The following is an 18,099-nucleotide window of genomic DNA, read 5'->3' as shown; positions in this document are numbered from 1 at the left end:
TATTTAGTTACAGTCAATAAATGTCCTGGTTTTGTCCAAAGGTTCTCTCCTACTATGGTACGGGATAATGAGTACAGTCTATCACGAAAGTTTACTGCTGATTGGTAGGATTCTTTAGAGTCGTGTCTACGTTTTCTTATTTTATTTTTAAGGGGAAAAGATGAATGGTAATTTTTTTTAAAATATTACCTACTAGTTTATTGATGGAGGTAATCTTAAGATTTGAAAAATATTTTTTGTTAGGTCGTTGTTTATAAATATTTTTTTTCGTTTGCTCGCAAACGAAAAAAAACCGACTTCAATTACATCGACGAGTAATACAACGTAGATCGACGAAAAAATACTCAAGTAACTGCGCGTCATCAAAGATTACTCAAAAAGTAGTTATCAGATCTCAATGAAATTTATATGTGACCACATGACAAACATCAGCTTTCGATTAAATTAAAAATTATCAAAATCGGTACACCCAGTAAAAAGTTATTGAGGATTTTCAAGAAGTTCCTTCGATTTCTCTGGGATCCCATTATCAGATCCTGATTTCCTTATCATGGTACTAAACTAAGGATATCTTCTTTCCAACAAAAAAAGAATTATCAAAATCGGTACACCCAGTAAAAAGTTATTGCGGATTTTCAAGAATTTCCATCAATTTCTCTGGGATCCCATCATCAGATCCTGGTTTCCTTATCATGATACCAAACTAGGGATATCTCCTTTCCAACAAAAAAAGAATTATCAAAATCGGTACATCCAGTAGAAAGTTATGCGGTATAATACAACGTAGGTCGACGAAAAAAGCGTCAAGTAATAATAACGCATTATTAGATATAGCTCGAAAAGTAGTTGTTAGATCTCAAATAAATTTAAATGGGACCAATTGGCACACACCACCTTTCGATTAAAAGAAAATTTGTCGAAATCGCTCCACCCAGTCAAAAGTTCTGATGTAACATACATAAAAAAAAATACAGTCGAATTGAGAACCTCCTCCTTTTTTGGAAGTCGGTTAAAAATGCATAGAATCATAATGAAACAGAGATGTAAATGTTTACCACATATGTATAGATATTGGTGTCGAAAACCAACTCGAATTAAACTACCGGAAGTGTAGTGTATACCTAGAATACAAGGTGAAAAAAGGAAGGAAATGTTTATGCCAAAGGCTATATACTCCTAGTCCTAGAGAAGTACAGATATAATTTTGTTATCGTTATATATTACATAACCCAAAAGTAGAGAAGCAAAAAATTTATTAAATATAAGTAAAACCGCGCTTAACGTACATACATCTTATTTTTGCTTGAAATGTATAATAATTATGGCACGTATAAAGCTTAGGTACGTCTATGCTGTAAGGCTGTAGCTTCACTTTAAATATAATTAATTAATACATTAAAACAAATATAATTTTATTTTCTTAAATAGTGATTCTAAAGTGAATTTAAAGCTTTATTTGATTGTAATTTTAATTTTTAATGGAATGATTGATTCCGTTCGTAACATCGTACTGCTGGGCGTAGGTCGCTTTCCCCATGTCAAAGGGTTGAATGGATACGTGCTGTGTAAATAGTACTTACATTTCCCTGTGGGTCGATGAGCTGAGCGTACTTAGGTGCCTTCGCCTTGCTGCCGTCCGCGAACACACCAGCGAGTCGCAGTGGCGTGCCCGGCCGCGCCGCCGCGCGCTCGTACTGCGCGCCTACCCGGCCGTTCTCTAAGAAATACAATTTTATTTCAAACTCAATTTCTTACAAGTTGTCATTTCTTTGGTTATTAAAGGAATAAGCATATATATGTCAACGTTTTAAACTATATGTACACATACATACATATACACGTATAGGATCTTATATACCTATACATATGTAAGCATTGATATACATAAGTATTAATACTTACATAAGTATTAATACTTACATAAGTTTTGTACCAAATAAATCCATAGTTTTAATTGAAAGAGCGTTAAATTAACGTACGTTTTCCTGCGAGTTAAGGATATAAAGAGCAGTATAATCGCTTCTTAGCTATTATCACATTTTTTATGAATATTATCTCGTATTCAAAATATGTAAATGTGTTCAAATGTTATAAATTCAAAAGAACAAAAAAAAAACGGTTTTTTTTTTACTTCTCTCCTAAGTGATGAGGTGTAGGTAATTAAAGGGTGCAAAGACGTTTAAGTGTATGTTGTCTCATACGAAATCGTTTTTACCAGATGCAGGTCTCGCTCGGTAAGCGGAGATGGCACGGGGGGAGACGAGGGCGAAGGCCCGACTGCGCAGGAGGGCCGCGATGGAGCCCCGAGCCGTCGCTAGAGCACCGCCGCGACAACCACAGGCGGAAAACCAACCTACGAAATAAATTTATGTTTTATTTTTTTATTTAATAATTAAAATTTTCTTAAAATTATTTTTTTTTCTTTAAAATTCTAACCTCAAAAGTGGGCTTGTAAGGCTATAACAGTGCAATATTTATTTATACGATTACAAATTAAGGCGACATTTTACACGTATAGCTCTTCGGATGAATTTTGATATTATGTACCCTAAGTTTTCTGATGTATAATATAGATATATTATCCTTAAAAAATATGCATATCTAATATACAATTAAAACACCCACATAACAACGAAGATCAATCAACTTTCTCCTCGCAAAAAAGAGTTGGATGATGGAGCTAAACAATGGGTCCCTTGAGTTTCCTAGAATGATCGCCGGGTATTACACGGGTCGATAACTTAATATATACTTTGACATTAAAAATAATTTCTAGAATAAAAAGTAAGGAATTTATTTTAACGGTCGGTTTGCTAACTTATTATTGGTAGTTTGATACGTCTAACAATAAGACACATCAGATACCTATATTTAGTCTACGTATACGACGGAGATATTATTGATATTTGGGAAATTACCTTCTAAAAATATTATTTTACAAAAATGACAAAATATTTTCGACAGTATACGATACAAAAATGTGGAGGACAGGATGCGCGTAAAGTTTAGGAAGTGTCACGGGGTCCTGTTATTTAACACGCTAGTAAAGTAAAATTAAATAGTTATGAATTGTATACGCGTATTGCAATAAGTGGGTTCTAATTAAAACTTTACAAATATTATAAGACGGTTCACGCAGTTTCACAAATTTACAATTACTGTTGCGTTTCTGTGATCTGTCTGCCTAAAAACCTAGTGCCTTATTCAACCAAGTAAATTATTAAAAAAGATTTTATATATCTATTTGATCTGATTAACTCGTTTAAACAACTTAATAATATTTATAAAATGTATTAGAAACTGCGTTTTACTTAAACATCATCATTATAATCACCGGCTCATTTCCGTTCACTGTTAAACATAGGTCTTTAATCCTTTATAGACTTTAATGAGATGTAATTAAGTTCCATAATTTCTTATTTTCAGACTATCATTTAATGTATTTTAGGGAGCAATTACTTAGAGCTCTTACGTGCACCTAACATTTTATTTATTATTATTATTTGTTTTTTTTTTTTTTTTTTATGTCACTAGCTCACTTTTACGGCTCACCTGATGGTAACCGATTACCGTAACTTATAGACACCTGCAACACCAGAAGCATCGCAAGCGCGTTGCCGACCCAATCCCCAATCCCCCCCCAGGAGTTGATTCATGCTTCAGTTGATCGTTGATTTTGGTCAAAAAATTCTTTATTTATAAACCTATTTATGAATTAAAAGCTATGTCAATTATCCCAACCCTACAAACTACGTTTGCGACAAAGGTCGAAGTTAGTTCCTATGTAAACTTGTTAGTAGTTACTCGTTAGCAGGTGTCTCAAGACACTGAATTCAAAATGTTTTACATTGTTTTCAAAATCACGATTCGTTTCTTTATATGCAAGGTGCTTAGTGTCAGTGTATTGTTATTGTGAGACAAAGATGAGAAAATCCATCTAATCTACGCTATTATATTACAAAGTATTTCTTGTTGCCACGTTTTTAATAATGTTTCGAACGGAACTGTTTTATTTCGATTTAATAGTAACAGAATGTGTAATTAATTATGGCTAGTGTTACCGTAAAATGGGGTGAATAGAAATCACGGGGTGAATAGAAACAAAACTGTAAGTTTCATTATTTTGTCTCTAGAATATCTATAGCTTATTATTGAAGGTTTATTTCTTCTATTAATTACGCGGCAATATTTTTCCTTTATGCTGACAACACACAATTTTACGTAAAGTTTAATGGTTTAAAGAAAAAAGCCGTTAAAGTGAACGTGTGTGAATAGTGATTTTAGACCTTGCAAAAAGTTTTGCTCAATATTGAGTTCTTTGAAGATTTCACCCAGCGAATTGATTTATTTGGAAAGATAAATTTCTAATCTTTTAGGAATACAAAGGTAAAGTATTAATATTCAATTATTTCTTTCTTATTTCTTGTGAAATCAGGATGCAGGCATTTTTCTGCAATTTCGAGGTGAATAGATACGAGAAAGGGGTAAATAGAAACGCCTTTAGGGTCAATAGACACGAAGAAAGAGGTGAATAGATACGAGTGAGAGGTTAATAGAAACGAGAAAGGGGTTAATAGAAAAACGTTTTTTAGGGTTGTCTATCGTAGACTAGTTCATTATACTTAGCTACCTACGTGCTTTAAAAATATTATAAATATTAATTAATTATAAGAAAACCATTTTAAGTAGTTATCTCTTTTTTTAAATATAAATTAATTATAAAATTTAAATTTTTAATTTTAAATTATAAATTTTTTGAATTAAATATAAACAGGTACGCTACATCGTATTGCGTTCGCCATGCCGAGGATTTATAAACCAGATCCTCGTGGCAAGAAGTATACTAGGTATCCTAAAGAATTGTTCTTCTGAGCGATGCAGAATTAAAGAAAACATTGTCAAATACATTTGTTGAGACAGCATCAACGAAAACCATTTCTAGGCGGCCCACTTATTATAGGTGTGATGATGATATATTAAATGCTCTGATGGATTCAGATTAAATAGGTAGTATAACAAGTTACCAATTTAATTTCCAAAACTAAACCCCAAAAGTGAATTATATTGCTACTATAATCACAATGCTCCCAATTTTATTTTCAATTGTGATTTTTGATCTCATTTTATAGAAAACCCTGGTAAATAATGTACCAAATATAGTTTTTTTTTTAGAATTTTATAGTTTATGTTAGAATTAAACATTCTTATATTTTTATTATTTTTTTAAGCTTGTTTGCTTGTAAAATATACTGCTCATAATTATATTCCTAAATTATTTAATTAAATGTTCCTAAAAATCTTATATATATATACTGATTTATGAAATATATACATACATTTATGTTGTCTTTGTTCTTACTTATTATTTCAATAAATAAATTAAAGTTGAATTTGACAGCCCTAGTGTTTTTTCTCTATTCACCCCTTCTCTCGTGTCTTTTGACCCCAGTTTCCGGGTAAATAAAAACCACCTACTTTTTCTCAATTTACAAATAATAGACATGATTTCGCTAATTTTTGGGATTCATATTTGGTATACTACAACACGACTCACGATTTAACAATGTTTTATTAATAAGCTTCTATACAAAATATGTAAGAAAATCAGTGTTGAAGTTGAAAGTTGTGTCTATTCACCCCATTTTACGGTACGAGGCTACAACGTGCAATAGATATTAATTGGTTACTGTCTTCGACAACTTTACGCTATTCAACACTAGATGGTGCTAAGAGCAAATGCAATTAATTATATCGTGGATTATTTCTAATTGCATTGTATACCTACTCAATAATTTATTATTAGATTATACAATTTAAGTAGTACTAAAAATTTAATAACAAATCTATACTAAAGAACATAAACTTGAAAGAATTTGGATCTATCGGACTAAATTTAAAATAGTTTTCAAAGGTTACATACATATATTTATGTCATTATACTACGATTAAGGATTCAAAGCTCCGATGAATTTTAATTCTAGGAATATTTTTTCTTGTTTTACCTTTTTATTTTTTTCTTTCAATCAATGATTTTCAGACATTAAGAAGTTTACAATTATAGATGACTACATTTTTATATAATGAAGAAACAATAAAAAATAATAAATAACAAAAATTAGTATTGCCAAAAATCCACCACACGAATTAAAGAAATATGTGTATATAACTATAATAAAGTTTTCCCTTTTTAATTTAAATTTAAAAAAAAGTAACAGAAGATCAACTCTCGACGCAAGATGGCGCTGGAGGCGTGTCTGGCGTATAACGCGGCTGTTAGCCGGACGAGCAAAAAGTTCAGACTAGCACTCTTACCGATACAGAGTAAAGAAACTAGAGAAGATAATTTAAACTACATACTCGTAATAACATAATATTAATAATCTATGTGGTTCTTTATATAACATTTTCTTTGTAACCCTTAACTACTAATTAACGATTTTTTTTTTTTTTTTTTTTTTTTGTAAATTAACATAATTGTCATCTAGAACTGACAGTTCACGTGGCTGTATGGATTATAGTCCTTTGCCTTTCCCTATTGGGGATAAATTTTAAAACAACATGACAGTTCACGTTGACAAATGTTTTGTCTTCTGTTTATAATATGATTATTATTGTTTCGAAATCGCCTCGATACTGGCGCATTGGCGCAGTGATCGCAACAACTGACTTATACGAATACGCATACGGTTGATGTCTACTCATGACAAATATTTGTATAGACCATGCCTACGATTCGTCGTGATCTTTAAATTTTACTCCAATTCTTCGGTTGAGTGTGAGGTGTTCATTTTCTTTAAGATTGCCCAAACTGATAGAGCTAGTAAAATAATCCATACCAAGTATTATAATAGTAAAGAATGCAATAAACACACAGGGAAAATTTGCCAAGTCATTCTTAACGGACATGCGGCACTAGGGTCACCTCTTCAGCGACATTAAAAGCTAAATATTGTCATCTCAATATCTGTCATATGTAAATACAAAATCGGGATTGTACGATTCATTGTGTGTTGAATCAGGTATTCATAAAGACACGGGTTATACTAACGTGTCGTCTTGAGTTACTGTATTTGAAGTGACAATCAAATATTTGAAGTGTTTAACTACCACCTACTGATGAGTGGGGAAGCGTATGTATATGACTTACGCCTGTGAATGGATAGCCTTAACTATAAAGATACAAAAAAAGAGCAAAATTAAGAACTAGAATAATTATGTAGTTAAATATCGAAAGACAGCAATATTTGACAAATACATCACAAAACTTGATTCGTTGGTCCTAATTAAAAATCGCGCTAACAATTCTCATTTTATCGTACTGTATCGACTGTTATATTTCTGTGTCTCTTGTGAAAAGTGATAGAAGTCGAAAATCATCATATATATCGAAAAAATAAAAATAATAAAATAAAAATCATTTATTTCTATAATCTTAAGTACAAATCATCACCGAGTCTTCCCAGTAAGTAGTCAGAGACACTTGTATTGGGAATGACTCGCTACCTCCCTTACGGACGACTAAGACTATAGTACACTTAGCATTTTAACATTTTAAACTTTAAAATTAAACTAAGTGTAAGTGTTCTGTGTGAGTGTGTGTGTGTGTATGTGTGACTGTATATGTGTGTGTGTGTGTGAGGGTATGTGTGTGTGTGTGTGTGAATACACAGTCTTATCTATGATTTTTAAGTAAAGCTAAGTAGAGGATCATTGTACGTCGTATGACTTGTGACCAATAGCAGCGGTAGTGAAAAAATATATTATAAACTGATTTTGGCAATAAGGTTTTCAACCTCCACAAAAGTGAGAGATTGCAACCATCTAGTTAATCTTCCTTTGCATTTATAACTTTGCATAGGGTATATATTAAGTATTTTGTTGACTCTGTTATACACGTAGGCGGACTGGGCAATATATTGTCTTCTAGCAAAGGCTGTACTAATTTTGCATGAGGGAACTACAATATCCCTTCTTCTTCGACTGGTTGGTTTGACATAAGTTAGAGATTTGTGGCACTGTAAAACGAGATTTAGAATATAGAGTTTCCTCACCGATAGAAGACCACTAATTCTATAAAGAGATTCAGTTGGAAATCTTAAAGGCTTAGAGTACATGACTTTAATAAGAGATCTCTGCGCTCTCTCCAGATCAAGAAAATAAGTTTTGTTTGCACCTCCCCAAATCGAGATGCAGTAGGTGAAAATTGATTGTGCCAGAGCTAAGTAAATTTTATTCTTAAGTTTATTGGACATAACCTGTTGCAAGGACTTGAAAACCCACGTGAGTTTCCTGGTTCGATTAATTAGCAAATTCAAGTGGGAGTACCAGCTAAGCCGTTGGTCTAGTATGATACCTAGGTATTTCATTTCCTTAACTTTTTCAATGGGTGGACAGTTACAAATCGAAGCACCAGGTACTGGGCAGCAGTGTATTTTGATTTTATATTTGCAGTCTGGCTGCGACGAAGAATAAGGAGTGAAACAGATATAATGTGTTTTCTGAATATTAAGCGTTAGTAGGTTATCCCTAAGCCAATTAGATATTTTAGTTAAGCCTCGCTCAGCCTGAGCATGTACTATATTCCAAGTTTTACCCGTGAAGACAATAGCGGTGTCATCTGCGTAGGAGATTATCGTACCCCCGACATCTCGAAGATTGCATAATTCGTTAATGTATATTAAAAAGAGAGTTGGACCGAGGACACTTCCCTGGGGGACGCCGAAGCTGACTCTGGCTTTATCACTGTGATAAATATCAATTTTTACCTCCTGGGTTCTGTCTTGAAGGTAACTTTCAAAAAGGGAAAGCGCAATATCTCTAACACCGATACCCTGCAGTCTTTGCAGGAGAATAGGGAAAGAGACGGTGTCAAAAGCCTTCCTCAGGTCTAGAAAAACAGTCAAGCATTTATTACCACAGTCAACCTCCTTCACTATGATAGAAGTCAGTTTCAGAATAGCATCTTGGGTCGACAGACCCTTCCTAAAACCATATTGTGAGTTAGATAATATTTCAAATCTATTTAAGTAACTAACCAATCTGTTATTAAGCAACTTTTCAATGATTTTAGAGATTGAAGTAAGGACGGAAATTGGCCGATAATTGCTCACATCTGTTTGGTCTCCACTCTTGTATACAGGGGTAACAATAGATCTCTTAAGAGCGCTGGGGAAGACACCAGTTTTAAAACAAAGGTTTGCAAGATGACATATGCAGGGAACAACAAAGTCTTTAGCATGTTTTAAAAAGGCAGTACCAATCCCATCCCAACCCGGTGCACTTCCCGAGTCAAGACTCATTAAGACACTATGCACTTCCTCAACATCAGTGTCCAGCAATACGAAAGATGATGGAAGAGTATGGTAAAAAGAGGGAGTAACAGAGCCATGACCATATAATCCAGCCTGTTTGATAATAATGTCAGCCAGATTTGCTCCAACAGACACAAAATAATTATTTACAAAGTTAACAGAAGCTATTTGTTGCGGTTTAGAATTTAGAAGAGCCACGTTATTCGTCTTAGGAGGTTTATATTGAACAATATCGTTTACCGTGGTCCAGAATTTTCTTGGGTTATTGACAGATTTGTTAATGAGTTCACTGTGATATTGCCTCTTTAGCCTATTTATAATATTAGTACAAAAATTTCGAAAACGTTTATAAGTAATTTTTAATATTACATTGTGGGGGTCTTTTCTAAGCCCTAGCTGCATATTATTTCTAAGCCTAATACATTTTAAGACCCCGGAAGTTATCCAAGGTTTCAAAATCCTGTTTTTATTTTTGAAGTGTATTAATTTAGAATTTGCTTGAATACTTGATTTTATGACACTAATAAGAGAGTTTGCATAATCCTCAGGATTATTATGTAATTGTAGGGAGATTATATCAGTAGATTTAAGAGTTTGAAGGGCTTTATCATAATCAATAATAATTTTGGACCTTCTAGTAGCCTTAGGTGTATAAAAATTGGATAATTGGAGTAATATGAGATCATGGTCAGTTATAGTAGCGTTAATAACAGCAACAAAAGCTGGGTTAAGACTTACATCCAATTTCAACATAACATGGTCAAGGCAGGCATTCTCTCTCGTAGGTAGATTATGACCGGGTAGGAGACCATGCAAGGAAAGCATGTTTAGGTAACTGTGTCTATTACGGCGTTCTTGAGGTTTTTCTGTCTCGGTCGGAATCAAATTTATGTTAATGTCTCCAATAACAAAAACGTTTTTGTATTGTAAGATAGTTTCAAGATGTGAGTCAAGAGAGCTGATGAAACTTTCAGCGTTAGGAGAAGATGGGGAGCGATAAATACCAAGAAAAACACAATCAGCAGTCACTATCTGAAGTCCAGTTGCATGAGAGAGGTCAAGTTCGGTAACAATTGCCTGATGATTATTTCTAATATACGCGACAACACCGTCATTTTGATTTTGTAGTTTAGCTGTTTGATAGGAAGTATAATTATTTAATAATGGCAGCTGTTTATTTAAATTAATTCTACTTTCTGTTAGAATTAAAATGTCTGCTTCATACTGAATTTGTGCCAAAGTTACCTGTAGGTCATCAAAGTTTCTATATATGCTTCTTATATTTTGTGTTATTACAGTGAAATTATTGAGTGAAGATCCATTTATATGGTTAAAATAATCTTGTATGTCATATTTACCAGAGTGTGCCACCTGCATGCAGTCCAATTCCTGCGTAGTGAGATGACTATCCATTGAATTGAGGTTGTACATGAAGTGAGTTACTTATGATGTACTCACAGTAACACACTAACAAATTGCAATGGTAAATATTTATCAGATGCTTTTTTATATAGAAGTACAAGGTGATCGAGGATGTTAGTTTAAAAGTGCTCAATAAATGTTTTTTATGAGAGTAGATACTTAGTATGAAATATAGCAATTGTGCGATGTACATATATAAATACAAGCTAAGTTGTTTTACAGTCTTGAGGTGTTGTTTATATGTAATTGTGATTCTGGATATGAGTGAAATTTGTGTATATATATATTTTATAATTGTGTAAAAGTGTGTGAATTTGTGAAGTGTAGTTACAAATGATTCAGCATATGCAAAATTTATATTAAAAGTAATTAAACAAGAAAAATTATTAAAGTGAAATAACAAAAATACCAAATAAGTGGTTGAAGACAGTCATATATCCTGGAGGAGCTGGTGTACTTGAGCCTCATTTTGAATGCAGATGATTTTGGATGCGTCATCCCTTCTCACGAAAACTCTTCCAAAAGCAGCATATATATCGAGAGGTAAAACATGAGTTAAAAAAAATCTTGTTCGTGATCTAAGTGAGCTAGGTTCAACTTCTATCTTCTATGTATCTTATATGTATCTTTTTGAAGTTATACTTCTTTCGGCGCGTAAGAGAAAAATGATGAGAGTATATTTTTACGATGCGCGCGCACACCGTCACGAAATACCGACACCCTGAAGTTATCTAGTCAACGAAGTAGTTAGCAACGTAAAGTTAGCTAGCCAATGAAGTATAACTTCTTACGCGGGTACATACAAGTACACACACTTTTCTTTTGATAATACCCATGATCACATCACGAAAAGGATATAACTCGATTTACACTCGATGTATATTAATGCTAATAAAATGATATCGACATATATAACGTGTATAGTATTACTTACGCTTCAGCCTGTAATATCCCACTGCTGGGCATAGGCCTCTTTCCCCGTGCAGGAGAAGAATCAGAGCTTAATCCACCACACTGCTCCAATGCGGGTTGGCGGATATAGTCCCTACTAGTATAACGATTACTATCAAGTGTACATGATAACAACCGGGATCGATGGCTTAACGTGCTCTCCGAGGCACGGTGGGGAGACCCATACGGACTGAACAAACGTCCAGACCATGGCAAACATCTGTATGGCCGATACAAATGATTGTCATGTGCGGGGATCGAACCAGCAACCGCCAGCGCAACAGCCACAAACCTGTGACCGTTGCCCCAACGCGACGTCGTAGTATTAATTTTTTTTTAATCTTTATATATAGAGTGTTTATTCATACGTCGTAGTATTTACTCTATTAAAATTATTTCATATGATAAAATGATAACGTAATACAAAGTCGCAAATAAAAACATTTTAATTTATAAATATATCACTAAACCGCAATCTAAGTTTGTAAAATAACATAAAAAAAAATATAACTTCCTTATTTATAAACCCTGAAGACTGATTTTAATTATCCTCTCATCCAGTCAAGTACATTATTAAGGCTATAAACCAACATGCTGTGACTAAAACAGTTACCATAAATGTTATTATGGGTAATTATGAACGTCGCGATTCCCTCTCATTGAGTTGTATTCATAAAATAATTATTGACGTTTAAAGCACTTTTATATAAAACTATTTATCATTAACTAATACTAACAAAACTCTTTATATTCACGAGAAGTTGAAAATATCGTTACATTTTCTGCAATTTTTCAATTTTCAGCGCAAATTTTTTTTAATGTGTTATTCCGTAAGAACCTTCTTACAAAGTATTAGAAAAATATAATAATATTTAATAAGCTTTCTTCAAATAGGTTACAAAGCACTTTTTGCAAAATAAATAAGATAAGAATCGTTTTTTAAAAATTAAATTTATATTTGTTTTAATTAAACATTTATAGTCAAGCTACTGCGGTCACCAACCCGCCTGCCCAGCGTGGTGACTATAGGCAAAACACATGAGTTCACGTTATTTTTGGCGTAAACTTGTGGAGGCCTATGTCCAGCAGTGGACTGTATAGGCTGTAATGATGATGATGAGTCAAGCTACGACCGAGTGGAAAAAAAACCCAAAGTTACTCTATACAAAAGGCGGTTTTATTATAAAATTCGTATTAATACCTCTGAGTTTAACTACTCTGTATTCTTGAAGCGCTCGACGTATTATGGTGAATTTTTATGGTTTTTTCAAACCGTGGACCGATGCGGACGACCTCCAAGGACAACGGCTCAAGTCAAGGGCGCTTTAACGTTCGAACTTTAATTTGTAGTACCTACGTTTATATAATTTTCTTTTCACTTTTTCATGTTATTACTAGACGTTATACGTCAATTTGCGCGTGTTTACACTTTATAATTAACAGCTTTGCTATTGAAATGTGATGTAGTAAAATTTTAAAACCTTTACAGGTAAATAAAATAAGCTTTTTAAGGCATAATGCAATATCTTTACCTAAAATTATAGGGTAAAGAGGTAAACTGAATTAAACAAATCAAACTCCAAATTTTGTTTCTGTTAAAACAAATAGAAATCGGTTCAATCTATGTCAAAGTAAATGTGTTATGTTAAAAATATAAAAATACTTCTTTTAAGCAAAATAGCTACATTTTGACTTTATACATAATTATGTATATGTATAGTGAGAGAGAATTGCACAATTGCACCATTTTTTTCGTGTTTTCGTTATTGTTAGGGAAATTTTGTATTAAAAAAAAATATAAAAAAAATCTAGCGGTACGAAGTCTGCCATCTGTAATAAATTATACTAGAAAAAACCTTTACGGCCTCGCTACAATTTAATATCTGTATTAATGTTGTAGTAAATCCTTTAACAAGAGCAAAAACCAGAACAATTAGCATACCAATATATTTTCGACATAATTAAATCTCGTTAAACAAAATAGTTTTTGTACTCGTGACATTAAAATTTAGTTCGAAAGATAATTATGTTAATTTATGGTAAGTCGACAGGTGGGCGTTGTGACACGAGAAACAGTGATATTTACTAATCTTTCATAATATTGATACATAAAATTATATAATAATATAAATCGTACATGACTTTAATAAAAATAATAATTTAAAAATGTAATTTCTGTTTTTAACTACAAGAATAGTAAACAAGGATACGGGCCGCCTGATAGTAAGCGGTTAGTAGCTTATTGACGCCTGCAACACCAGAAGCATCGCAAGCGCGTTGCCGACCCCATCCCCAGTCCCTCATAGGAGCTCTGGTCAACTTACCCACCACAGGAACATATTTGATACGATTAAGAACATAGTTTACAATACAAAAACATATTACATAATGAAATGCAACTATAACTTCGCTTGTGTCGACTTCCAAAAAGAAGTTCCTATGTTCGTATATATATATGTACGTATGTATTTTTTATTTTCATTTAATATTCTACTGTAAGCTTAGACGTAAAGTTGATTAATAATTTGATTAAAATTAATATTTCTGATGTTGAAAGGGTTATTATTAATTTAAGTTATATTTAAAAGAAAAATGTATTATATGTATTGTATATTATATGAGCGTTCCTCACAGCGAGCTCTTTACACAAAACATCTGACGGATTATTTCAACGCAATACTTATGCAAGCCACTGTGAATGTCAGTTTGTTATGAAATACTTTACATATTGCGATACGATAAATATATCGTTTTGATATTTCTATATACTGGCTCTACAACAAAAGTCGTATAGTCAAGATTATAAGAAAAAACATAAAATGGTGATATAATGTTAGTGAAATATGCTACAATATAATTATTTTGTTTAACTTTAACTAAGTATTTACATCACCAAAACAGCGTTACGACGCGTAATAAAGCATAACTAAAAAATTAAATTTATAAATTACTAATTAAAGAACTTTATCAAGTTTTAAATAATAATAATAGTATAATTATATCATATATCATATATATATTAATATTATATATTCCAATTTGTTTAACTAATTAAAAATTTAAGAATTGAAGTTTAATAACAGAAAACATATTAACGTAAAAACTTAAATAACAAATTTACCAGACATCAAAATAATTTCGAGGTTCTTACTAAAAAAGAATAAAAGTTGAAATAAATCTTCTGACAGCAAATACTACTATCTATAGCTATAGTCTTACTAAAAACAGAATATTTATAACTTATTTTCAAAGCACAACAATACGACATATCGTATCGTATAAAGGACATCAAGTCCGTTGTTTCGCATAACAGCGGACTGAGACAAGTTAGTCAGGTTATTTATTGTACTGGGCTTCGCGTGATTCCTCATATATTACGATTATCTGGTGCACATTGTATCTTTTGAAAGGTCGTTACTCCTTACTTTTATACTTGAGTCATATAATTGCAAGCGGTTATGTAAATTAACGTAATTTGTAATTGGGTTATCTTGCTAACTTGCTAGGTAATCAGACGTTTTCATTTGTCGTTTGTGTTGCGTTAGTGTACATACGTGTAGATTAATTATCATGCCGAGTAAAATTATTATAAATTATATAACATAATTTATTAAAAATTACTACGTTTGATAATGTTTGTATAATATTTGTATATTTGATACAAATATTACATTACATACACATTATTACATTACATTAGTACATTTATTGTTATGTCTTTTTTTTATATAACTAGGTCGGCAAACAAGCGCACGGCTCGCCCGATGGTAAGCGATACCGTAGCTTGTAGACTCCTGCGACACCAGAATCATCGCAAGCGCGTTGTTGACCCTACCCCAATTCCCCCCAGGAGCTCTGATCATCTTACTCACCAACAGGAACACAATACTGCTAGAAAATAGTGTTATTTAGCTGTGGTCTTTTGTAGACTTTTGTAGATTAGTTTTATTTTCAAAACAAATGGAATCTTTAATTTATTAAGACATTAATTTCATTACGTGTAATTTATCATTCAAATTACACGTAACTCGAAGACGAGTATTTGTAACCATATCATTATGTTATGTGGGCCACACATGCGCGACCTCCATGGTCATTACGTCTAACGAGAACCGAACCCGCTATCCCGAACAATGTTGAAAATACACCTATTTATGTAATTTTCACCACGAATTACTGTCGTGTTCAACTAACACTGAAGTAACTTCATTATCATCATTATTTGTTGTAATATTATAATTATACATGTATAATGTTTATATGTATTATAAAGATGATGATGCCTTTTGTTTCAACATGCTTATTTTATTACTAGCTGTGCCCACGACTTCGTCTGCGTGAAAATTAACAAAAAAGTTATTGTTCAGTTCGCAGAGTTATAAAATAAATAAATTTCTAAAAAAATAGCAGCCTAAGTTATTCCTTATTACATTAGCTATCTGCCAGTGAAAGTCCTGTCGATATCGGTCCAGCCGTTTCAGAGATTAGCCGATACAGACAGACAGACAGACAAAAATTATAAAAAATGTTATTTTAGTATATGTACCGCGTATGCATTTATATGCATTTAGTAAAAAGCGGTTATTTTAATATTACAAATACATACTCCAATTTTATTTACTTATTTGTATAGTAGATAGATTTGACGTTTATATTCTTTATTTTCTTTAGCGTTAATGGCTTTCAACAGTGCCAAATGAACACAGATGATTTCGCCAATGTCACGTAGAAACGTTTAAATTCATTATGGCATTCGTTAATGGCAACTGTGACAAAAAATACTAATGATTTCGCCAATGTCAATGATTACAAACTTAATAAAATTTTGAAGATTGCAATCCTATATAATATGATAGGAAAGATAAACCTGGCCCAAAATCATCAGGATCAGGAGAAGGAAAACTTCATTTGAAACCTAGAATGGGGTCTCCGTCAAGCATTCGTGGCATAGCTCTAAAATGCGAAAGACTCCTGCAGCCGAACTGCCAGCCAGTGAGGTAGCCAGTGAGGTCGAGAGGGTGGCGCAGAGCTTAGGCAACTCTGCGTCTTCCTGAAGCCTGACCTAGGCGACACAGTGTCTGTCTGACACCGTCTAAATCGTATACAATAGACGGACTAAAGGCAATGAGTGTATAGATAAATTAAAACAAAATTTGGGACATATTTTCAGCTTATTACTAAGATAAAATTATAAGCACATTTTCCACTTACAATAAGATCATTATCGTTTCAAAAACATTTTTGTTCTAGAAAGCCCTATTAAATGTCTAAACATTCCATACACCAAATAGTAATTAGCCCACTTCCAATTTACCTAACTGTAATACTATCATATTTAGGTATCTCCTAAGTCCTAGATTACTTCGGTAACTGATAACGCGACGCGTGCGCGGTATCGAGCAGATCTATTGTAAAGGTCATTCACCCGTTCGAACCGGATATCAGCTATTCGTGCTTTACTACATTTTGTAAATTGGCTGGAATGTCATTGAAGTCTTGACTGCTTTTTGTTCTGAATAATTTGCTATCTTGTACTATTTATCGTGTCCTGGTACTTCTATCTATTTAATCGACTTCAAAAAAGGTGATTCTAAATTCGACTTCGTTTTTTTTTAATTTATATGATAAAAATATTTATATAATAAAATAGTACAAACGTATAAGACATTCGTCTCTGTCTATCTTTGTATATTTATTGTGTTATGTTACCTATTAATTGTATTTATTTTTGGTTCCTAGTGTATAAGGGTAATACGCTTACCATCAGGTGAACCGTACATGTGTTTACCAACAACGCGCTCACCTAGGACAGTGTCTAATTTTTTGATAGGCGCAACAGTAGAATGTTGTTATTTAATTATGATCACAATCATAATACAAAAATTTTGTTTGTGGACAGGCCACTGTATTTTTAGAGTCTATTACAATCATCTTATTGAATTAGCACTTAAGAGCCTACGCTCTGTGTGGGCTTGAAAGAGTTACTTATTCTATCTATACTAATGTCATAAATGATTTTTACGTACTAATTTCGGGATCTACTAGTCAATAATTTTTTTTTTTCGTATTTTGTTTAGCGGGTATGCTCCCGAGCATGGATTATATGAACACGTGTAAAACCACGTAAATTGTTAAGACTTACCGTAATAAAATTAAAATAACTTTATAATTTAAAAATAATAATAATTTTATTATTAATTATCTATCTGCCTTTTTAATTATTTTAACATTAATTTTTTTATCTGTTTCCCATATGACATTTCACCGATTTTTTTAAACACACTAAATTTAATATAAAATGTAATTTAAATTTTTAATTAAAACTTTTTTATCACACTAAAAAGAGATTATATATTATCATGAAGCATAATAACGTCTCATAGAAAAGAAAAATTATTATTTGTAGCTTTTATGT

The 18,099-nt window shown here is 32.5% G+C and overlaps 1 protein-coding gene across 1 annotated transcript in view; it reads right to left on the bottom strand.

Moving 5' to 3' along the window:
- The window catches only part of LOC123665781, an 86,981-nt gene that overhangs the window by 6,735 nt on the left and 62,147 nt on the right, over positions 1 to 18,099 (bottom strand). Inside the window, exons 2-3 of the mRNA XM_045600042.1 lie at positions 2,216 to 2,353; positions 1,581 to 1,717 (exon numbers count right to left, since the gene is read on the bottom strand). Of these exons, the coding sequence (XP_045455998.1) occupies positions 1,581 to 1,717; positions 2,216 to 2,353 (275 nt within the window). The remainder of the gene's footprint in view (positions 1 to 1,580; positions 1,718 to 2,215; positions 2,354 to 18,099) is intronic.

This window comes from Melitaea cinxia, chromosome 24 (genome assembly GCF_905220565.1).
Source record: "Melitaea cinxia chromosome 24, ilMelCinx1.1, whole genome shotgun sequence".
Lineage (NCBI taxonomy): Eukaryota > Metazoa > Arthropoda > Insecta > Lepidoptera > Nymphalidae > Melitaea > Melitaea cinxia.
Note: the sequence above shows the minus strand (reverse complement) of the source record. Positions and strands in the feature narration are given on the sequence as shown.